Source organism: Salvelinus namaycush, chromosome 2 (assembly GCF_016432855.1).
Source record: "Salvelinus namaycush isolate Seneca chromosome 2, SaNama_1.0, whole genome shotgun sequence".
In the NCBI taxonomy this organism is placed as follows: domain Eukaryota; kingdom Metazoa; phylum Chordata; class Actinopteri; order Salmoniformes; family Salmonidae; genus Salvelinus; species Salvelinus namaycush.
In genome coordinates, this window is record NC_052308.1 from 40238465 (window position 1) to 40260598 (window position 22134).

Here is a 22134-nt window from a genome sequence, read left to right on the forward strand (position 1 = left end):
CCCCACGAGGTCTTGGAAGAATCGCAATTATGGGGGATGCTAGTTCAGATTTCGTTGACTGTATCATTTGGAATGAAGGCCTGTGTCTTGGGGAAATGTACGATCTGACGTGCATCTGCCCGGCAGGTTAGGTGTATGAAATCAATTAATCAGAGCCGGATAGCCCGTCGGTAGAGCACAGGCTTAATCTGAGGGTCCAGGGTTCAAGTCCCTGTTTGGGTTTTTTAATTCACCTTCCTTCAGAAGCAGTCTTTCTATAATTGCAATTTCTGTCACTTTCCATGACATTTTCACCTGTGGACAATACAATCCCATAGCCAAAACAGCTTAGTCTGAAACTTTAGGATTTTAATCTGAAACTCCAGGTTTAAACTCCCTGTTTGAAGACTGATTTAAGCTGTCAATCAAACAGCATCATCTGATTTAGGAATTTGCAGTGTGCCCTGCTTTTGTGAGAGAAACTGTCATCTAAGCAAGGATTGGTCGTTTTTTTGCAAATTGTACTGTAAAGCACATTGGTACTTGTGCTGATTCATTGACTTCGCTGTGTAAAGGCAGAGAGATGCACACATCAAAATTCTGACCCAGACGTGATTTGAACACGCAACCTTCTGATCTGGAGTCAGACGCGCTACCGTTGCGCCACGAGGTCTTGGAAGAATCGCATTAGGGGATGCCTAGTTCAGATTTCGTTGACTGTATCATTTGGAATGAGACTGTGTCTCTGGGGAAATGTACGATCTGACGTGCATCTGCCGGCAGTTAGTATGAAACAATATCAGAGCCGATAGCGTCGGTAGAGCACAGCTTTAATCTGAGGTCAGGTTCAAGTCCTGTTTGGGTTTTTAATGTTCACTCCTCAGAAGCAAGTCTTTCTTAATTGCAATTTCTGTCACTTTCCATGACATGTTCACCTGTGGACAATACAATCCCAAGCCAAAACAGTTAGTCTGAAACTTTAGGATTTTTAATCTGAACTCCAGGTTTAAACTCCTGTTTGAAGACTGATTTAAGTCTGTCAATCACACAGCATCATTGATTTAGGAATTTGCAGTGTGCCATGCTTTTGTGAGAGACACTGTCATCTAACAGCATCGGATTGGTCGTTGTTTAGCAAATTTGACTGTAAAGCACATTGGTAATTGTGCTGATTCTTGATTCGCTGTGTAAAGGCAGAGAATGCACACATCAAAATTCTGACCACGACGTGATTTGAACACGCAACCTTCTGATCTGGAGTCAGACGGCTACCTTGCGCCACGAGGTCTTGGAAGAATCGCATCTATGGGGGATGCTAGTTCAGATTTCGTTGACTGTATCATTTGGAAGGAGCCTGTGTCTCTGGGGAAATGTACGATCTGACGTGCATCTGCCCGGCAGGTTAGTGTATGAAAACAATAATCAGAGCCCGGATAGCTGTCGGTAGACACAGCTTAATCTGAGGTCCAGGGTTCAAGTCCCTGTTTGGGTTTTTTAATGTTCACCTCCTTCAGAAGCAAGTCTTTCTAAATTGCAATTTCTGTCACTTTCCATGACATTTCACCTGTGGACAATACAATCCCATAGCCAAAACAGCTTAGTCTGAAACTTTAGGATTTTTAATCTGAAATCCCAGGTTTAAACTCCCTGTTTGAAGAATGATTTAAGCTGTCAATCACACAGCATCATCTGATTTAGGAATTTGCAGTGTGCCATGCTTTTGTGAGAGACACTGTCACTAAGCATTGGATTGGTCGTGTTTAGCAAATTTGACTGTAAAGCCACATTGGTACTTGTGCTGATTCTTGATTCGCTGTGTAAAAGCAGAGAATGCACACATCAAAATTCTGACCACGACGTGATTTGAACACGCAACCTTCTGATCTGGAGTCAGACGCGCTACCTTGCGGCCACGAAGGGATTTTTAATCTGAACCTCCAGGTTTAAACTCCCTGTTTGAAGACTGATTTAAGTCTGTCAATCACACAGCATCATCTGATTTAGGAATTTGCAGTGTGCCATGCTTTTGTGAGAGACGACTGTCATCTAAAGCATCATCGGATTGGTCGTTGTTTAGCAACATTTGAACTGTAAAGCCACATTGGTACTTGTGCTGATTCATTGACTTCGCTGTGTAAAGGCAGAGATTGCACACATCAAAATTCTGACCACGACGTGATTTGAACACGCAACCTTCTGATCTGGAGTCAGACGCGCTACCGTTGCGCCACGAGGTCTTGGAAGAATTGCATTTACGGGGGGGATGCCTAGTTCAGATTTCGTTGACTGTATCATTTGGAATGAAGGCCTGTGTCTCTGGGGAAATGTACGATCTGACGTGCATCTGCCCGGCAGGTTATGTGTATGAAATCAATTACATGCAGAGCCCGGATAGCTCAGTCGGTAGAGCATCAGACTTTTAATCTGAGGGTCCAGGGTTCAAGTCCCTGTTTGGGCGTTCTTTTAATGTTCACCTTCCTTCAGAAGCAAGTCTTTCTATAATTGCAATTTCTGTCACTTTCCATGACATGTTCACCTGTAGACAATACAATCCCATAGCCAAAACAGCTTAGTCTGAAAACTTTAGGATTTTTAATCTGAACCTCCAGGTTTAAACTCCCTGTTTGAAGACTGATTTAAGTCTGTCAATCACACAGCATCATCTGATTTAGGAATTTGCAGTGTGCCATGCTTTTGTGAGAGACGACTGTCATCTAAAGCATCATCGGATTGGTCGTTGTTTAGCAACATTTGAACTGTAAAGCCACATTGGTACTTGTGCTGATTCATTGACTTCGCTGTGTAAAGGCAGAGATTGCACACATCAAAATTCTGACCACGACGTGATTTGAACACGCAACCTTCTGATCTGGAGTCAGACGCGCTACCGTTGCGCCACGAGGTCTTGGAAGAATCGCATTTACGGGGGGGATGCCTAGTTCAGATTTCGTTGACTGTATCATTTGGAATGAAGGCCTGTGTCTCTGGGGAAATGTACGATCTGACGTGCATGGCACACTGCAAAGTCTTTCTATAATTGCAATTTCCGTCACTTTCCATGACATGTTCACCTGTGGACAATACAATCCCATAGCCAAAACAGCTTAGTCTGAGAAACTTTAGGATTTTTAATCTGAACCTCCAGGTTTAAACTCCCTGTTTGAAGACTGATTTAAGTCTGTCAATCACACAGCATCATCTGATTTAGGAATTTGCAGTGTGCCATGCTTTTGTGAGAGACGACTGTCATCTAAAGCATCATCGGATTGGTCGTTGTTTAGCAACATTTGAACTGTAAAGCCACATTGGTACTTGTGCTGATTCATTGACTTCGCTGTGTAAAGGCAGAGATTGCACACATCAAAATTCTGACCACGACGTGATTTGAACACGCAACCTTCTGATCTGGAGTCAGACGCGCTACCGTTGCGCCACGAGGTCTTGGAAGAATCGCATTTACGGGGGGGATGCCTAGTTCAGATTTCGTTGACTGTATCATTTGGAATGAAGGCCTGTGTCTCTGGGGAAATGTACGATCTGACGTGCATGGCACACTGCAAAGTCTTTCTATAATTGCAATTTCCGTCACTTTCCATGACATGTTCACCTGTGGACAATACAATCCCATAGCCAAAACAGCTTAGTCTGAGAAACTTTAGGATTTTTAATCTGAACCTCCAGGTTTAAACTCCCTGTTTGAAGACTGATTTAAGTCTGTCAATCACACAGCATCATCTGATTTAGGAATTTGCAGTGTGCCATGCTTTTGTGAGAGACGACTGTCATCTAAAGCATCATCGGATTGGTCGTTGTTTAGCAACATTTGAACTGTAAAGCCACATTGGTACTTGTGCTGATTCATTGACTTCGCTGTGTAAAGGCAGAGATTGCACACATCAAAATTCTGACCACGACGTGATTTGAACACGCAACCTTCTGATCTGGAGTCAGACGCGCTACCGTTGCGCCACGAGGTCTTGGAAGAATTGCATTTACGGGGGGGATGCCTAGTTCAGATTTCGTTGACTGTATCATTTGGAATGAAGGCCTGTGTCTCTGGGGAAATGTACGATCTGACGTGCATCTGCCCGGCAGGTTATGTGTATGAAATCAATTACATGCAGAGCCCGGATAGCTCAGTCGGTAGAGCATCAGACTTTTAATCTGAGGGTCCAGGGTTCAAGTCCCTGTTTGGGCGTTCTTTTAATGTTCACCTTCCTTCAGAAGCAAGTCTTTCTATAATTGCAATTTCTGTCACTTTCCATGACATGTTCACCTGTAGACAATACAATCCCATAGCCAAAACAGCTTAGTCTGAAAACTTTAGGATTTTTAATCTGAACCTCCAGGTTTAAACTCCCTGTTTGAAGACTGATTTAAGTCTGTCAATCACACAGCATCATCTGATTTAGGAATTTGCAGTGTGCCATGCTTTTGTGAGAGACGACTGTCATCTAAAGCATCATCGGATTGGTCGTTGTTTAGCAACATTTGAACTGTAAAGCCACATTGGTACTTGTGCTGATTCATTGACTTCGCTGTGTAAAGGCAGAGATTGCACACATCAAAATTCTGACCACGACGTGATTTGAACACGCAACCTTCTGATCTGGAGTCAGACGCGCTACCGTTGCGCCACGAGGTCTTGGAAGAATCGCATTTACGGGGGGGATGCCTAGTTCAGATTTCGTTGACTGTATCATTTGGAATGAAGGCCTGTGTCTCTGGGGAAATGTACGATCTGACGTGCATGGCACACTGCAAAGTCTTTCTATAATTGCAATTTCCGTCACTTTCCATGACATGTTCACCTGTGGACAATACAATCCCATAGCCAAAACAGCTTAGTCTGAGAAACTTTAGGATTTTTAATCTGAACCTCCAGGTTTAAACTCCCTGTTTGAAGACTGATTTAAGTCTGTCAATCACACAGCATCATCTGATTTAGGAATTTGCAGTGTGCCATGCTTTTGTGAGAGACGACTGTCATCTAAAGCATCATCGGATTGGTCGTTGTTTAGCAACATTTGAACTGTAAAGCCACATTGGTACTTGTGCTGATTCATTGACTTCGCTGTGTAAAGGCAGAGATTGCACACATCAAAATTCTGACCACGACGTGATTTGAACACGCAACCTTCTGATCTGGAGTCAGACGCGCTACCGTTGCGCCACGAGGTCTTGGAAGAATCGCATCTACGGGGGGGATGCCTAGTTCAGATTTCGTTGACTGTATCATTTGGAATGAAGGCCTGTGTCTCTGGGGAAATGTACGATCTGACGTGCATCTGCCCGGCAGGTTAGGTGTATGAAAACAATTACATGCAGAGCCCGGATAGCTCAGTCGGTAGAGCATCAGACTTTTAATCTGAGGGTCCAGGGTTCAAGTCCCTGTTTGGGCGTTCTTTTAATGTTCACCTTCCTTCAGAAGCAAGTCTTTCTATAATTGCAATTTCTGTCACTTTCCATGACATGTTCACCTGTGGACAATACAATCCCATAGCCAAAACAGCTTAGTCTGAGAAACTTTAGGATTTTTAATCTGAACCTCCAGGTTTAAACTCCCTGTTTGAAGACTGATTTAAGTCTGTCAATCACACAGCATCATCTGATTTAGGAATTTGCAGTGTGCCATGCTTTTGTGAGAGACGACTGTCATCTAAAGCATCATCGGATTGGTCGTTGTTTAGCAACATTTGAACTGTAAAGCCACATTGGTACTTGTGCTGATTCATTGACTTCGCTGTGTAAAAGCAGAGATTGCACACATCAAAATTCTGACCACGACGTGATTTGAACACGCAACCTTCTGATCTGGAGTCAGACGCGCTACCGTTGCGCCACGAGGTCTTGGAAGAATTGCATCTACGGGGGGGATGCCTAGTTCAGATTTCGTTGACTGTATCATTTGGAATGAAGGCCTGTGTCTCTGGGGAAATGTACGATCTGACGTGCATGGCACACTGCAAAGTCTTTCTATAATTGCAATTTCCGTCACTTTCCATGACATGTTCACCTGTGGACAATACAATCCCATAGCCAAAACAGCTTAGTCTGAGAAACTTTAGGATTTTTAATCTGAACCTCCAGGTTTAAACTCCCTGTTTGAAGACTGATTTAAGTCTGTCAATCACACAGCATCATCTGATTTAGGAATTTGCAGTGTGCCATGCTTTTGTGAGAGACGACTGTCATCTAAAGCATCATCGGATTGGTCGTTGTTTAGCAACATTTGAACTGTAAAGCCACATTGGTACTTGTGCTGATTCATTGACTTCGCTGTGTAAAGGCAGAGATTGCAGACATCAAAATTCTGACCACGACGTGATTTGAACACGCAACCTTCTGATCTGGAGTCAGACGCGCTACCGTTGCGCCACGAGGTCTTGGAAGAATTGCATCTACGGGGGGGATGCCTAGTTCAGATTTCGTTGACTGTATCATTTGGAATGAAGGCCTGTGTCTCTGGGGAAATGTACGATCTGACGTGCATCTGCCCGGCAGGTTATGTGTATGAAATCAATTACATGCAGAGCCCGGATAGCTCAGTCGGTAGAGCATCAGACTTTTAATCTGAGGGTCCAGGGTTCAAGTCCCTGTTTGGGCGTTCTTTTAATGTTCACCTTCCTTCAGAAGCAAGTCTTTCTATAATTGCAATTTCTGTCACTTTCCATGACATGTTCACCTGTAGACAATACAATCCCATAGCCAAAACAGCTTAGTCTGAAAACTTTAGGATTTTTAATCTGAACCTCCAGGTTTAAACTCCCTGTTTGAAGACTGATTTAAGTCTGTCAATCACACAGCATCATCTGATTTAGGAATTTGCAGTGTGCCATGCTTTTGTGAGAGACGACTGTCATCTAAAGCATCATCGGATTGGTCGTTGTTTAGCAACATTTGAACTGTAAAGCCACATTGGTACTTGTGCTGATTCATTGACTTCGCTGTGTAAAGGCAGAGATTGCACACATCAAAATTCTGACCACGACGTGATTTGAACACGCAACCTTCTGATCTGGAGTCAGACGCGCTACCGTTGCGCCACGAGGTCTTGGAAGAATCGCATTTACGGGGGGGATGCCTAGTTCAGATTTCGTTGACTGTATCATTTGGAATGAAGGCCTGTGTCTCTGGGGAAATGTACGATCTGACGTGCATGGCACACTGCAAAGTCTTTCTATAATTGCAATTTCCGTCACTTTCCATGACATGTTCACCTGTGGACAATACAATCCCATAGCCAAAACAGCTTAGTCTGAGAAACTTTTGGATTTTTAATCTGAACCTCCAGGTTTAAACTCCCTGTTTGAAGACTGATTTAAGTCTGTCAATCACACAGCATCATCTGATTTAGGAATTTGCAGTGTGCCATGCTTTTGTGAGAGACGACTGTCATCTAAAGCATCATCGGATTGGTCGTTGTTTAGCAACATTTGAACTGTAAAGCCACATTGGTACTTGTGCTGATTCATTGACTTCGCTGTGTAAAAGCAGAGATTGCAGACATCAAAATTCTGACCACGACGTGATTTGAACACGCAACCTTCTGATCTGGAGTCAGACGCGCTACCGTTGCGCCACGAGGTCTTGGAAGAATCGCATCTATGGGGGGGATGCCTAGTTCAGATTTCGTTGACTGTATCATTTGGAATGAAGGCCTGTGTCTCTGGGGAAATGTACGATCTGACGTGCATCTGCCCGGCAGGTTAGGTGTATGAAAACAATTACATGCAGAGCCCGGATAGCTCAGTCGGTAGAGCATCAGACTTTTAATCTGAGGGTCCAGGGTTCAAGTGTCTGTTCGGGCTTTTTTTTATTGTTCACCTTCCTTCAGAAGCAAGTCTTTCTATAATTGCAATTTCTGTCACTTTCCATGACATGTTCACCTGTGGACAATACAATCCCATAGCCAAAACAGCTTATTCTGAAAACTTTAGGATTTTTAATCTGAACCTCCAGGTTTAAACTCCCTGTTTGAAGACTGATTTAACCTTTTCTCAATAGGGGGTGCTGTTTTCACTTTGTAAAAATTTTGTTCCCAAATTAAACTGCCTCGTACTCAATTCTTGCTTGTACAATATGCATATTATTATTACTATTGGATAGAAAACACTCTCTAGTTTCTAAAACCGTTTGAATTATATCTGTGAGTAAAACAGAACTCAAGTTGGAGCAATTTTCCTGTGAGGAAGTGAGAAATCTGAAATAAGGCAGGCTGTTCTGGGGTCAGTTTATTAATTTGCATGTCTTCTATTGGTCGAGATGCACTGCATACGCCTTCCCCTAGATGTCAGCAAATAGTGAGAGTTGGAATGGAGTTGCTAGGCAGATCTGAGGCCATATAAATGGGCTGGGAACGTGGGGTCCAGTCTTTTCATCTTTCGCCATGACGCAAGACAGACCTCAGGATGGCGTTCTGGAAAGCTACCGTTATAGGCCTTAGATATATCCGGCTCTGATTTTATTCGATATAGGTGTTAAAGACATCATAATGTTGTTACTTTAAACCGAGTTATATCAGTTTATATCAGTATATTGCGATTTTCGGTATTTTATTTGTGCTGCGTTATGGTGAGTTGGACACGTCTTCGCCACATGGCTAATGTTTACTGCTAATTCCAAAGTTGAAGGCGACAATCTACAACCGAGCAACGATTCCTCTGGACAAAGGACAACTTGCCCAAGATTCTGATGGGAGCTCATCAAAAAGTAACAAGTATTTATGATGTTAATTCGTTGTTCTGTTGAAAAATGTAAAACTACTGTTCTGCCATTAATTTCGGTGCGGTCTCGCTTTAACGCACGCTGTATGTCGTAGTAAGGTTAATTTAAAAAATCTAACACAGCGGTTGCATTAAGAACTAATGTATCTTTCATTTGCTGTCCAACCTGTATTTTTTAGTCAAGTTTATGATTAGTTACTGATTAGATTAGGTGCCTCTCCCAAGATTTCTCCCGACATATTGTTGGCAGCTTGGCTACTATTCTCATTGTATAACCATGATTTGTGCCGCTAAATATGCACATTTTCGAACAAACTCTATATGTATTGTGTAATATGATGTTATAGGACTGTCATCTGAAGAAGGTTGAGAAGGTTAGTGAAAAAATTAATATCTTTTGCTGGTTTATTCGTTATCGCTATTGTTGGCTTGAATCAATGCTGTTGTGTGGTTGGCTATTGTAGTAAGCTAATATAATGCTATATTGTGTTTTCGCTGTAAAACACTTAAAAAATCTGAAAAATTGGCTGGATTCACAAGATCTTTGTCTTTCATTTGCTGTACGCTGTGTATTTTTCATAAATGTTTTATGATGAGTATTTAGGTAATTCACGTTGGTCTCTGTAGTTATTCTAGTTGCTTTGGTGAGAGTTGTGATGGTGGCTGCAATGTAAAACTATGATTTATACCTGAAATATGCACATTTTTCTAACAAAACATATGCTATACAATAAATATGTTATCAGACTGTCATCTGATGAAGTTGTTTCTTGGTTAGTGACTATTTATATCTTTATTTGGTCGAAATTGTGATAGCTACCTATGCAGGAAAAAAATGGTGGAAAAAAATAGTTGTGTCTTTTGCTATCGTGGTTAGCTAATAGAAATACATATTGTGTCTTCCCTGTAAAACATTTTAAAAATCAGAAATGATGGCTGGATTCACAAGATGTGTATCTTTCATCTGGTGTCTTGGACTTGTGATTTAATGATATTTAGATGCTAGTATTTACTTGTGACGCTATGCTAGGCTATGCTAGTCAGCTTTTTTACTGATGGGGGTGCTCCCGGATCCGGGATTGTGATGAAGTAGAAGTTATGTCTGTCAATCACACAGCATCATCTGATTTAGGAATTTGCAGTGTGCCATGCTTTTGTGAGAGACGACTGTCATCTAAAGCATCATCGGATTGGTCGTTGTTTAGCAACATTTGAACTGTAAAGCCACATTGGTACTTGTGCTGATTCATTGACTTCGCTGTGTAAAGGCAGAGATTGCAGACATCAAAATTCTGACCACGACGTGATTTGAACACGCAACCTTCTGATCTGGAGTCAGACGCGCTACCGTTGCGCCACGAGGTCTTGGAAGAATCGCATTTACGGGGGGGATGCCTAGTTCAGATTTCGTTGACTGTATCATTTGGAATGAAGGCCTGTGTCTCTGGGGAAATGTACGATCTGACGTGCATGGCACACTGCAAAGTCTTTCTATAATTGCAATTTCCGTCACTTTCCATGACATGTTCACCTGTGGAACAATACAATCCCATAGCCAAAACAGCTTAGTCTGAGAAACTTTAGGATTTTTAATCTGAACCTCCAGGTTTAAATCTCCCTGTTTGAAGACTGATTTAAGTCTGTCAATCACACAGCATCATCTGATTTAGGAATTTGCAGTGTGCCATGCTTTTGTGAGAGACGACTGTCATCTAAAGCATCATCGGATTGGTCGTTGTTTAGCAACATTTGAACTGTAAAGCCACATTGGTACTTGTGCTGATTCATTGACTTCGCTGTGTAAAGGCAGAGATTGCAGACATCAAAATTCTGACCACGACGTGATTTGAACACGCAACCTTCTGATCTGGAGTCAGACGCGCTACCGTTGCGCCACGAGGACTTGGAAGAATCGCATTTACGGGGGGGATGCCTAGTTCAGATTTCGTTGACTGTATCATTTGGAATGAAGGCCTGTGTCTCTGGGGAAATGTACGATCTGACGTGCATGGCACACTGCAAAGTCTTTCTATAATTGCAATTTCCGTCACTTTCCATGACATGTTCACCTGTGGACAATACAATCCCATAGCCAAAACAGCTTAGTCTGAGAAACTTTAGGATTTTTAATCTGAACCTCCAGGTTTAATCTCCCTGTTTGAAGAATGATTTAAGTCTGTCAATCACACAGCATCATCTGATTTAGGAATTTGCAGTGTGCCATGCTTTTGTGAGAGACGACTGTCATCTAAAGCATCATCGGATTGGTCGTTGTTTAGCAACATTTGAACTGTAAAGCCACATTGGTACTTGTGCTGATTCATTGACTTCGCTGTGTAAAGGCAGAGATTGCACACATCAAAATTCTGACCACGACATGATTTGAACACGCAACCTTCTGATCTGGAGTCAGACGCGCTACCTTTGCGCCACGAGGTCTTGGAAGAATTGCATCTACGGGGGGGATGCCTAGTTCAGATTTAGTTGACATGTATCATTTGGAATGAAGGCCTGTGTCTCTGGGGAAATGTACGATCTGACGTGCATGGCACACTGCAAAGTCTTTCTATAATTGCAATTTCTGTCACTTTCCATGACATGTTCACCTGTGAACAATACAATCCCATAGCCAAAACAGCTTAGTCTGAAAACTTTAGGATTTTTAATCTGAACCTCCAGGTTTAATCTCCCTGTTTGAAGAATGATTTAATTCTGTCAATCACAAAGCATCATCTGATTTAGGAATTTGCAGTGTGCCATGCTTTTGTGAGAGACGACTGTCATCTAAAGCATCATCGGATTGGTCGTTGTTTAGCAACATTTGTACTGTAAAGCCACATTGGTACTTGTGCTGATTCATTGACTTCGCTGTGTAAAGGCAGAGATTGCACACATCAAAATTCTGACCACGATGTGATTTGAACACGCAACCTTCTGATATGGAGTCAGACGCGCTACCTTTGCGCCAAGAGGTCTTGGAAGATTCGCATCTACGGGGGGGATGCCTAGTTAAGATTTCGTTGACTGTATCATTTGGAATGAAGGCCTGTGTCTCTGGGGAAATGTACGATCTGACGTGCATGGCACACTGCAAAGTCTTTCTATAATTGCAATTTCTGTCACTTTCCATGACATGTTCACCTGTGGACAATATAATCCCATAGCCAAAACAACTTAGTCTGAAAACTTTAGGATTTTTAATCTGAACCTCCAGGTTTAAACTCCCTTTTTGAAGAATGATTTAATTCTGTCAATCACACAGCATCATCTGATTTAGGAATTTGCAGTGTGCCATGCTTTTGTGAGAGACGACTGTCATCTAAAGCATCATCGGATTGGTCGTTGTTTAGCAACATTTGAACTGTAAAGCCACATTGGTACTTGTGCTGATTCATTGACTTCGCTGTGTAAAGGCAGAGATTGCACACATCAAAATTCTGACCACGACATGATTTGAACACGCAACCTTCTGATCTGGAGTTAGACGCGCTACCTTTGCGCCACGAGGTCTTGGAAGATTCGCATCTACGGGGGGGATGCCTAGTTCAGATTTAGTTGACAGTATCATTTGGAATGAAGGCCTGTGTCTCTGGGGAAATGTACGATCTGACGTGCATGGCACACTGCAAAGTCTTTCTATAATTGCAATTTCTGTCACTTTCCATGACATGTTCACCTGTGAACAATACAATCCCATAGCCAAAACAGCTTAGTCTGAAAACTTTAGGATTTTTAATCTGAACCTCCAGGTTTAATCTCCCTGTTTGAAGAATGATTTAATTCTGTCAATCACAAAGCATCATCTGATTTAGGAATTTGCAGTGTGCCATGCTTTTGTGAGAGACGACTGTCATCTAAAGCATCATCGGATTGGTCGTTGTTTAGCAACATTTGTACTGTAAAGCCACATTGGTACTTGTGCTGATTCATTGACTTCGCTGTGTAAAGGCAGAGATTGCACACATCAAAATTCTGACCACGATGTGATTTGAACACGCAACCTTCTGATCTGGAGTCAGACGCGCTACCTTTGCGCCACGAGGTCTTGGAAGATTCGCATCTACGGGGGGGATGCCTAGTTCAGATTTCGTTGACTGTATCATTTGGAATGAAGGCCTGTGTCTCTGGGGAAATGTACGATCTGACGTGCATGGCACACTGCAAAGTCTTTCTATAATTGCAATTTCTGTCACTTTCCATGACATGTTCACCTGTGGACAATATAATCCCATAGCCAAAACAACTTAGTCTGAAAACTTTAGGATTTTTAATCTGAACCTCCAGGTTTAAACTCCCTTTTTGAAGACTGATTTAAGTCTGTCAATCACACAGCATCATCTGATTTAGGAATTTGCAGTGTGCCATGCTTTTGTGAGAGACGACTGTCATCTAAAGGATCATCGGATTGGTCGTTGTTTAGCAACATTTGAACTGTAAAGCCACATTGGTACTTGTGCTGATTCATTGATGTCGCTGTGTAAAGGCAGAGATTGCACACATCAAAATTCTGACCACGACGTGATTTGAACACGAAACCTTCTGATCTGGAGTCAGACGCGTTACCGTTGCGCCACGAGGTCTTGGAAGAATAGCATCTACGGGGGGGATGCCTAGTTCAGATTTCGTTGACTGTATCAATTGGAATGAAGGCCTGTGTCTCTGGGGAAATGTACGATCTGACGTGCATCTGCCCGGCAGGTTAGGTGTATGAAAACAATTACATGCAGTTACCGGATAACTCAGTCGGTAGAGCATCAGACTTCTAATCTGAGGGTCCAGGGTTCAAGTCCCTGTTCGGGTGTTCTTTTAATGTTCACCTTCCTTCAGAAGCAAGTCTTTTAATAATTGCAATTTCTGTCACTTTCCATGACATGTTCACCTGTGGACAATACAATCCCAGAGCCAAAACAGCTTAGTCTGAAAACTTTATGATTTTTAATCTGAACCTACAGGTTTAATCTCCCTGTTTGAAGACTGATTTAAGTCTGTAAATCACACAGCATCATCTGATTTAGGAATTTGCAGTGTGCCATTCTCTTGTGAGAGACGACTGTCATCTAAAGCATCATCGGATTGGTCGTTTTTTAGCAACATTTGTACTGTAAAGCCACATTGGTACTTGTGCTGATTCATTGACTTCGCTGTGTAAAGGCAGAGATTGCACATTGGTACTGTTCCTGCAGGCTCATCCTGACATGACCCTTCAGCATGACAATGCCACCAGCCATACTACTTGTTCTGTGCGTGATTTCCTGCAATACAGGAATGTCAGTGTTCTGCTATGGCCAGCGAAAAGCCCGGATCTCAATCCCATTCAGCACGTCTGGGTCCTGTTGGATTGGAGGGTGAGGGCTAGGGCCATTACCCCCAGAAATGTCCAGGAACTTGCAGGTGCCTTGGTGGAAGAGTGGGGTAACATCTCACATCCAGAACTGGCAAATCTGGTGCATTCCATGAGGAAGAGATGCACTGCAGTACTTAATGCAGCTGGCTGGCGGCCAAACCAGATACTGACTGTTACTTATAATTTTGACCCCCCCCCCCCCCTTTGTTCTGGGACACATTACACATTTTTCCATTTCTGTTAGTCACATGTCTGTGGAACTTGTTCAGTTTATGTCTCAGTTGTTGAATCTTGTTATGTTCATACAAATATTTACACATGGTAAGTTGGCTGAAATAAACGCAGATGACAGTGAGAGGATATTTCAATTATTTGCTGAGTTTAACAGCCTCTAAGGTGCAGTGTTGAGTAAACGGGGGGTAGCCGGCTAGTGATGGATATTTAACAGTCTGATGGCCTTGAGATAGCTGTTTTTTCAGTATCTCGCCATTCAAAAAACCCAAGGACACTGTACTACAGCAAAGACTATAAAACAAAAACAAGAATAATACAATAAAAGGAAGAACAGCTACATAGTTTAAGACAGGGCTGAGTGCATAAAAACCTTCACCCCAACATGATTTGAACATGCAACCTTCTAATCTTGAGACAGGCCCACTACTGTTGCAGCACAAGGTCTTGGTTGACCTCCAGAACTGCAGGGGAGGTATGGTTTAATGGAACTGTTCCATAAGATGATACCTCGCCATTTGAACGTGCTTCCTCCCTGGCACGAAAGGTGTGTGACAGCACGTCCAGTGCCCGTATGGCACCCACTGACAAAGTTGAGTCTAGAACATTTCGTTGAGTCTAGAACACTTCGGGTTGCGACAACCAATCATATAACAATTTTACTACCAAAATATTACTAAGAATTCTCCTCACCAACGAATCAGAGACAGCTGTTATGTAATTGGTATGGCATCAGACTTTTAATCTGACTTTCCAGGCTTCACGTCGCTGTTCAGGCAATGCTTTGTCATTTACTAGTTCCTGATTCATTTCCTACGCTGGGCAAAGAAGGCAGAGTTTGCATGTGTTAAAAACTTTGCAGACAGCAAAACGCTTAGTCAGAGTATACTGTACAGATGCCGTCCTTCAACCAAGATATCAATTTAGGCAGTGATTGTATTCAATGTACTTATAAGGACTGTGTTAAATGTGATAAGGTATATATCAGAGCACTTAAATCCTTTTGAACAATTAATGATGCAGCTACAGAAACACCAAGTAAACCTGAAACAAGTAAACCTGATTGTGACTCTGTAATGAAAAAGTATATACACACTGCTCAAAAAAATAAAGGGAACACTAAAATAACACATCCTAGATCTTAATGAATGAAATATTCTTATTAAATACTTTTTTCTTTACATAGTTGAATGTGCTGACAACAATATCACACAAAAATGATCAATGGAAATCAAATTTATCAACCCATGGAGGTCTGGATTTGGAGTCACACTCAAAATTAAAGTGGAAAACCACACTACAGGCTGATCCAACTTTGATGTAATGTCCTTAAAACAAGTCAAAATGAGGCTCAGTAGTGTGTGTGGCCTCCACGTGCCTGTATGACCTCCCTACAACGCCTGGGCATGCTCCTGATGAGGTGGCGGATGTCTCCTGAGGGATCTCCTCCCAGACCTAGACTAAAGCATCCGCCAACTCCTGGACAGTCTGTGGTGCAACGTGGCATTGGTGGATAGAGCGAGACATGATGTCCCAGATGTGCTCAATTGGATTCAGGTCTGGGGAACGGGCGGGCCAGTCCATAGCATCAATGCCTTCCTCTTGCAGGAACTGCTGACACACTCCAGCCACATGAGGTCTAGCATTGTCTTGCATTAGGAGGAACCCAGGGCCAACCGCACCGGCATATGGTCTCACAAGGGGTCTGAGGATCTCATCTCGGTACCTAATGGCAGTCAGGCTACCTCTGGCGAGCACATGGAGGGCTGTGCGGCCCCCCAAAGAAATGCCACCCCACACCATGACTGACCCACCGCCAAACCAGTCATGCTGGAGGATGTTGCAGGCAGCAGAATGTTCTCCACGGCGTCTCCAGACTCTGTCACGTCTGTCACGTGCTCAGTGTGAACCTGCTTTCATCTGTGAAGAGCACAGGGCGCCAGTGGCGAATTTGCCAATCTTGGTGTTCTCTGGCAAATGCCAAACGTCCTGCACGGTGTTGGGCTGTAAGCACAACCCCCACCTGTGGACGTCGGGCCCTCATACCACCCTCATGGAGTCTGTTTCTGACCGTTTGAGCAGACACATGCACATTTGTGGCCTGCTGGAGGTCATTTTGCAGGGCTCTGGCAGTGCTCCTCCTGCTCCTCCTTGCACAAAGGCGGAGGTAGCGGTCCTGCTGCTGGGTTGTTGCCCTCCTACGGCCTCCTCCACATCTCCTGATGTACTGGCCTGTCTCCTGGTAGCGCCTCCATGCTCTGGACACTACGCTCACAGACACAGCAAACCTTCTTGCCACAGCTCGCATTGATGTGCCATCCTGGATGAGCTGCACTACCTGAGCCACTTGTGTGGGTTGTAGACTCCGTCTCATGCTACCACTAGAGTGAAAGCACCGCCAGCATTCAAAAGTGACCAAAACATCAGCCAGGAAGCATAGGAACTGAGAAGTGGTCTGTGGTCACCACCTGCAGAACCACTCCTTTATTGGGGGTGTCTTCCTAATTGCCTATAATTTCCACCTGTTGTCTATTCCATTTGCACAACAGCATGTGAAATTTATTGTCAATCAGTGTTGCTTCCTAAGTGGACAGTTTGATTTCACAGAAGTGTGATTGACTTGGAGTTACATTGTGTTGTTTAAGTGTTCCCTTTATTTTTTTGAGCAGTGTATTTGCTGACAATTGTTTTTTTGGACATTGTGGATAAATCATAACTATTAGTAATAATAACAGATTCCAATAAACTCAAACAAATATGGTAACACTATGGTAACACACTGAAAAGTACACTTGATTTCTTAATCATTTCTTGTTATATGGCTGCATTGTGGTACATTATTGCGATTATCAATTACGCTACGGCAAGTAACAAAACTTTTGCTAGGCAGACCATGAGGTTATACAGGTCTGTCTCAAGCCTGATGCTTAATTTTAAATAGACCCCTTGCCCCTTACCCTCAAGTCACACGTTTTATTCCTATCCCCTAGGCAATTCCCCCCAACCTTCTACTCACTGCTAGAAGAACTGAAACATAAGATAGATCAATTAATTATGGGACATTTCAACCTTGAGCTTGACTTGGTAGAATGGTCACTATATTCTGTACATCCATTTCAAGGTCAATCTCCACAAGTATATAGTGGGTTTGGTGGTAGGAGAAAGGTGCTAACTAGGGTGCAGGGGCAAGTCGTAGAGGCTATAGTGAAGAGGCCAAGGGGTGGCTAATGGACCTATCTTTATGGTTGTCAATTTCACCGAAAACAGACCTGCTTTTTTTTATCGTCAGCAAGTCATGTCTGAAAACAAGGACATATGAAGTGTATCTGTGTTTTTGTTAAGGCAGTGGAAACCCTTGTTCAAACAAGTGACTGAGGCTGATTGAGTTTTGCTGCGGAATGGGAAAGTCATAGAGATTTGAGTGAGATAGGATTGGTCGTTGAGAGTATAAAAGGGTCCAGCAGCCCATGGAGCAATGTACAGAGCAACCATGGGCAAACTACTCATCTGTGTTGGTAAGTGGAATTTATTTTGGCATACTTAGCGTATAACTGTACAATTGCTCTATCTTTCTTTCAAACATTTCATTTACATTTTCATTGTAATGACAATTATCAACATTCAGACATACTATGCTCTATGCTAAGGCTTTGGCTCCCTGTGGAGAGAATTGGCCACTGACGAATGTCCTCTAGTTATGCATTTTGTCTATGCTACTGTGGTCAAATTCTGTTTCTACGGACTGAGGTTGCCAGCACCATGACCCACCTATATTCATGTCTGAGGGGAAGAACTGCACTTTATATTATTACAGTTCTAAATTATGTTGACTTTTTAAAAAGATTAATAAAACACAAAACCTCTGCCTTTCTCTTCCTCCCTTCTTTATTTCTCTCTCTCTCACTTTCTCTCACACTATTCTCCTTTTCTTTCTCTCTAGGACTGGCTCTCCTGCTGCATGCACAACTAGGTAAGTTTAAAGATCATTTCATTTACATGTAGCCAGCAGCTAGGTACGTTGTAAGTACATTTCATTTTCATGTAGCCAGCATCTAGGTACGTTTTAAGTACATTTCATTTACATGTAGCCAGCATCTAGGTAAGTAGCCAATCAGAGAACTATAACATGATTTACAGAGCATGACAACCCTGACTCTAAAACTGCCTAACTCCAAACTCTAACCTTACTACTACCCTTCCATAGGATCCTCCTACATCCTCTCCTGTTATTTCACTAACTGGGGCCAGTACCGGCCAGGAGCAGGCAAGTATTTCCCCGCCAACGTGGACCCCTGTCTCTGTGACCATCTGATCTATGCCTTTGCCGGCATGGCCAACAACGAGATCAAGACCTACGAATGGGACGATGAGAAACTCTACGGACAGTTCCAGGCTCTCAAGAACCAGTGAGAGAGACACACACATGCACAAACACGCACACACAAACACACACTCAAGCAGGCATGCACACACATAGACAAATGCAGGCAAACACTTTCTCATTCAGGCATGTACATACCACAGGAGGTTGGTGGCACCTTAATTTTGGAGGATGGGCTCGTGGTAAGGGCTGGAACGGAATTAGTGGAATGGTATCAAATATGTGAAACACATTGTTTCCATGTGTTTGATGCCATTCCATTTGCTCCATCCCAGACATTATTATGAGCTGTCCTCCCCTCAGCAGCCTCCCGTGGTACACACACATGCACACCTAAGCCAGGACTAACCCTAAGTCTTTTATTTGGTAACAGGAACAGCAACCTGAAGACTCTGCTGGCCATTGGAGGATGGAATTTTGGCACTCAGCCGTAAGTGGAGATGCATATAAACATGCAAGTGCACACACACATTTACACACACACCCTGTGTCTGAGCTGTGTGTGTGTACCCAGGTTCACAGCAATGGTGTCCAGTGCAGCCAACCGCCAGACGTTCATCAGCAGCGTTATCAAGTTCCTGAGGCAGAACCAGTTTGACGGCCTGGACATTGACTGGGAGTATCCCGGATCCAGAGGCTCCCCACCCGCAGACAAGGCCAGATTCACCACCTTGCTGCAGGTTAGACTCAAACACCCATACACGTACACACACACACACACACACACACACACACACACACACACACATACACACACACACACACACACACACACACACACACACACACACACACACACACACACACACACACACACACACACACACACACACACACACACACACACACACATGAATGAACACACATGAATAAACACACACACACGCAGATTAACAATCACACGTACAGACACACACACACACACGCACAAAATAGCTCATGCACACACAAATGAACACACAGACAAGAATGAACACTTGAACGCCCAAATGAATACACACACCCCTCTGTGCACTGTCTCCCTCTAGGAGCTGATGGCTGCCTTTGAGACTGAAGGAAAGAACACCAACCGTCCTCGTCTGATGCTGACTGCAGCTGTGGCTGCCGGAAAGGGAACCATCGACACCGGATACCAGATCGCCGAGATTGGATTGTCAGTACATACACATACACACTGGGTCTCATTCATATATTAGTTCTTAGGAAAAATGTGTACATTAAAACATGCATGATCTTTCAAATAGTTCTTGGCATATTGGAAACTCTCTTTCTCTCTCTCTTTCTCTCCCTCTCTCTCTCTCGCTCTCAGGGTGTTGGACTATCTGCATGTGATGACCTATGACTTTCATGGATCTTGGGAACACAACACTGGAGAAAACAGCCCTCTCTATAGAGGACCGGCTGATCAGGGAGACTACATCTACTTCGATGTGGTGAGTCTCTCTCTCTGTACCCATCTCTTCCTCTCTCCCTTCCTCGGCTCATCTATCTCTTCCTGCCTATTCAGTTTGGAGCTGAGAGTGAGTAGCACATTTCTTAATAATTCTTCTCTCTCCAGTGTTCTCACTACCACATACTGTGTGTGTTCTCAGGACTATGCTATGAAGTACTGGAAGAGCAATGGTGCCCCCGCTGAGAAGCTCCTGGTTGGATTCCCCACCTACGGCCACACCTTCAAGCTGGCCAGTGGCTCTAACACTGGAGTGGGAGCTACCGCCACTGGCCCCGGCCCCGCCGGACCATTCACCAGACAGTCTGGCTTCCTGGCCTACTACGAGGTAATTGACACAGGATTAAGATAGGTCTGAAATGACACCCTCTTCGAATCCCTGCACAGTGCACTACTTGTGTGCTCTTGTCATAGGTAGTGTCCTGGGGAACAGTGTGTCATTTTGGACGCAAACCCAGTGTATGTTTTTGAGTGATTACATCTGCAACTTCCTGAATCATGCAACTCCCAACCCTAACGTAAGTGTGTGTGTGTGTGTGTGTGTGTGTGTGTGTGTGTGTGTGTGTGTGTGTGTGTGTGTGTGTGTGTGTGTGTGTGTGTGTGTGTGTGTGTCATTAGATCTGCACCTTACTGAAGCAGGGAGCTACCCAGGCCTGGGACTCTGCCCAGATGGTGCCCTACGCCTACACCCAGCAGAACATCTGGGTTGGATATGACAACGTCAAGAGTTTCCAGGACAAGGTCTGTGTTTGTGTGGGTGTTTGTCTGTTGTGGGAAAGATATAACTAGGGGGAAATGGCGTAGCATCCTACTCTGTTACAATAAGCCTAATAATATATGGAATTAAACAGTAGCTTTTATCTTTGTGATTTATAGTACTGAGTGCCTACATTTTGTTATTGGTGACCCCAGCGAGAATCGAATCCACCATCCTGTCATTGCAAGATCCATTCCCTACCAACTGAGCAACATAGGGCAACATAAGTGCTACCACTTATACATATTTATCCAATTTCACCCCGTTAAGTAAACCCTCCTCTCCCCTCTCTTTCTCCCCTACAGATCGAGTGGCTGAAGAACACTGGCTTCGGAGGAGCCATGGTGTGGAGTCTGGATCTGGATGACTTCTCTGGAACCTTCTGTGGACAGGGCAGATACCCACTGATCAACACCCTCAAGTCTGGACTGGGAACTGGAGCCGGTGAGAGACACAGACACATGCAAGCCTGCATGCACACACAAACATTCAACAACAACCCTCTCTATCACTCTCTCAAATAGTAGTAGAAATGTAGTTGAAATTATCTCAACCCCCACTCCTATGTCCTCCATCTCTCCCAGGTTGTGCCGCCCGTAAAGACCCCATCGCCCCAGTGACCCCTACCCAGCACCCACTTAACCCCCCACAGCCCGGAGGTCAAGGTGGCAGCAGCAGCAGTGGCAGTGGAACTAGTAGCAGCGGATCTGGCTTCTGCGCCGGGAAGGCTGACGGAATATACCCTGACCCCACCAATACCAACCACTTCTACAATTGTAGCCAGGGCAAGACCTACGACCAGCACTGTGCTGCCGGCCTTGTGTTCGACGCCAGCTGCAAGTGCTGCAACTGGGCCTAAGAAACCATAGTTCCCCTTATTAATGAAGGAGCTGGGTCTTAAGGTTATGTGGTTGTTAGGGCCACTGTTGTCATGTCCTATTCTAACATCAGCTCCATGTACATTTTTACATTTTAAGTCATTTAGCAGACGCTCTTATCCAGAGCGACTTACAAATTGGAAAGTTCATACATATTCATCCTGGTCCCCCCGTGGGAATTGAACCCTGGTCCCCCCGTGGGAATTGAACCCTGGTCCCCCCGCGGGAAATGAACCCACAACCCTGGCGTTGCAAGCGCCATGCTCTACCAACTGAGCCACACGGGACCACAGAGCTCATGTAACCTGTCAAATCCACTCTAATAAACTCCCAACATATGAATGCATCCTGCTGTCTCAGGAATTTTATTTATTCTGCTCTGTGTGGG

At 43.8% G+C, this 22134-nt stretch overlaps 1 protein-coding gene and 18 non-coding genes across 19 annotated transcripts; 6 read left to right on the plus strand and 13 right to left on the minus strand.

Moving 5' to 3' along the window:
* Window positions 1-580: 580 nt before the first annotated feature.
* Window positions 581-652, minus strand: trnaw-cca. Its single transcript has one exon. It is a non-coding gene; the product is annotated as a tRNA-Trp (tRNA).
* Window positions 653-2144: 1492 nt separating this feature from the next.
* trnaw-cca lies at window positions 2145-2216 on the minus strand. The gene has a single exon. It is a non-coding gene; the product is annotated as a tRNA-Trp (tRNA).
* A 148-nt stretch (window positions 2217-2364) lies between these two features.
* trnak-uuu lies at window positions 2365-2437 on the plus strand. Its single transcript has one exon. It is a non-coding gene; the product is annotated as a tRNA-Lys (tRNA).
* Window positions 2438-2812: 375 nt separating this feature from the next.
* trnaw-cca lies at window positions 2813-2884 on the minus strand. The gene has a single exon. It is a non-coding gene; the product is annotated as a tRNA-Trp (tRNA).
* Window positions 2885-3348: 464 nt separating this feature from the next.
* trnaw-cca lies at window positions 3349-3420 on the minus strand. Its single transcript has one exon. It is a non-coding gene; the product is annotated as a tRNA-Trp (tRNA).
* Window positions 3421-3884: 464 nt separating this feature from the next.
* Window positions 3885-3956, minus strand: trnaw-cca. Its single transcript has one exon. It is a non-coding gene; the product is annotated as a tRNA-Trp (tRNA).
* A 148-nt stretch (window positions 3957-4104) lies between these two features.
* On the plus strand, window positions 4105-4177 carry trnak-uuu. Its single transcript has one exon. It is a non-coding gene; the product is annotated as a tRNA-Lys (tRNA).
* A 375-nt stretch (window positions 4178-4552) lies between these two features.
* Window positions 4553-4624, minus strand: trnaw-cca. Its single transcript has one exon. It is a non-coding gene; the product is annotated as a tRNA-Trp (tRNA).
* Window positions 4625-5088: 464 nt separating this feature from the next.
* On the minus strand, window positions 5089-5160 carry trnaw-cca. The gene has a single exon. It is a non-coding gene; the product is annotated as a tRNA-Trp (tRNA).
* A 148-nt stretch (window positions 5161-5308) lies between these two features.
* On the plus strand, window positions 5309-5381 carry trnak-uuu. The gene has a single exon. It is a non-coding gene; the product is annotated as a tRNA-Lys (tRNA).
* A 376-nt stretch (window positions 5382-5757) lies between these two features.
* Window positions 5758-5829, minus strand: trnaw-cca. Its single transcript has one exon. It is a non-coding gene; the product is annotated as a tRNA-Trp (tRNA).
* A 464-nt stretch (window positions 5830-6293) lies between these two features.
* trnaw-cca lies at window positions 6294-6365 on the minus strand. Its single transcript has one exon. It is a non-coding gene; the product is annotated as a tRNA-Trp (tRNA).
* Window positions 6366-6513: 148 nt separating this feature from the next.
* Window positions 6514-6586, plus strand: trnak-uuu. The gene has a single exon. It is a non-coding gene; the product is annotated as a tRNA-Lys (tRNA).
* A 375-nt stretch (window positions 6587-6961) lies between these two features.
* trnaw-cca lies at window positions 6962-7033 on the minus strand. The gene has a single exon. It is a non-coding gene; the product is annotated as a tRNA-Trp (tRNA).
* Window positions 7034-7497: 464 nt separating this feature from the next.
* Window positions 7498-7569, minus strand: trnaw-cca. Its single transcript has one exon. It is a non-coding gene; the product is annotated as a tRNA-Trp (tRNA).
* A 148-nt stretch (window positions 7570-7717) lies between these two features.
* Window positions 7718-7790, plus strand: trnak-uuu. Its single transcript has one exon. It is a non-coding gene; the product is annotated as a tRNA-Lys (tRNA).
* A 2208-nt stretch (window positions 7791-9998) lies between these two features.
* Window positions 9999-10070, minus strand: trnaw-cca. Its single transcript has one exon. It is a non-coding gene; the product is annotated as a tRNA-Trp (tRNA).
* A 466-nt stretch (window positions 10071-10536) lies between these two features.
* trnaw-cca lies at window positions 10537-10608 on the minus strand. The gene has a single exon. It is a non-coding gene; the product is annotated as a tRNA-Trp (tRNA).
* A 7162-nt stretch (window positions 10609-17770) lies between these two features.
* On the plus strand, window positions 17771-21727 carry LOC120025995 (acidic mammalian chitinase-like). Its single transcript, XM_038970775.1, has 11 exons — window positions 17771-17795; window positions 18221-18250; window positions 18485-18686; window positions 19035-19091; window positions 19176-19341; window positions 19690-19814; window positions 19971-20094; window positions 20254-20439; window positions 20730-20852; window positions 21174-21312; window positions 21453-21727. The coding sequence occupies exons 1-11, from the start codon at window positions 17771-17773 to the stop codon at window positions 21725-21727; spliced, it is 1452 nt and encodes a 483-aa protein (XP_038826703.1).
* The last annotated feature ends 407 nt before the right edge of the window (window positions 21728-22134 follow it).

Coding starts and splice junctions, on each gene's coding strand:
- LOC120025995 (XM_038970775.1), top strand. CDS start 17,771: ATGGGCAAACTACTCATCTGTGTTG. Junction 17,796..18,220: donor CAAACTACTCATCTGTGTTG/GTAAGTGGAATT, acceptor CTTTCTCTCTAG/GACTGGCTCTCCTGCTGCAT. Junction 19,815..19,970: donor CAGATCGCCGAGATTGGATT/GTCAGTACATAC, acceptor TCTCGCTCTCAG/GGTGTTGGACTATCTGCATG.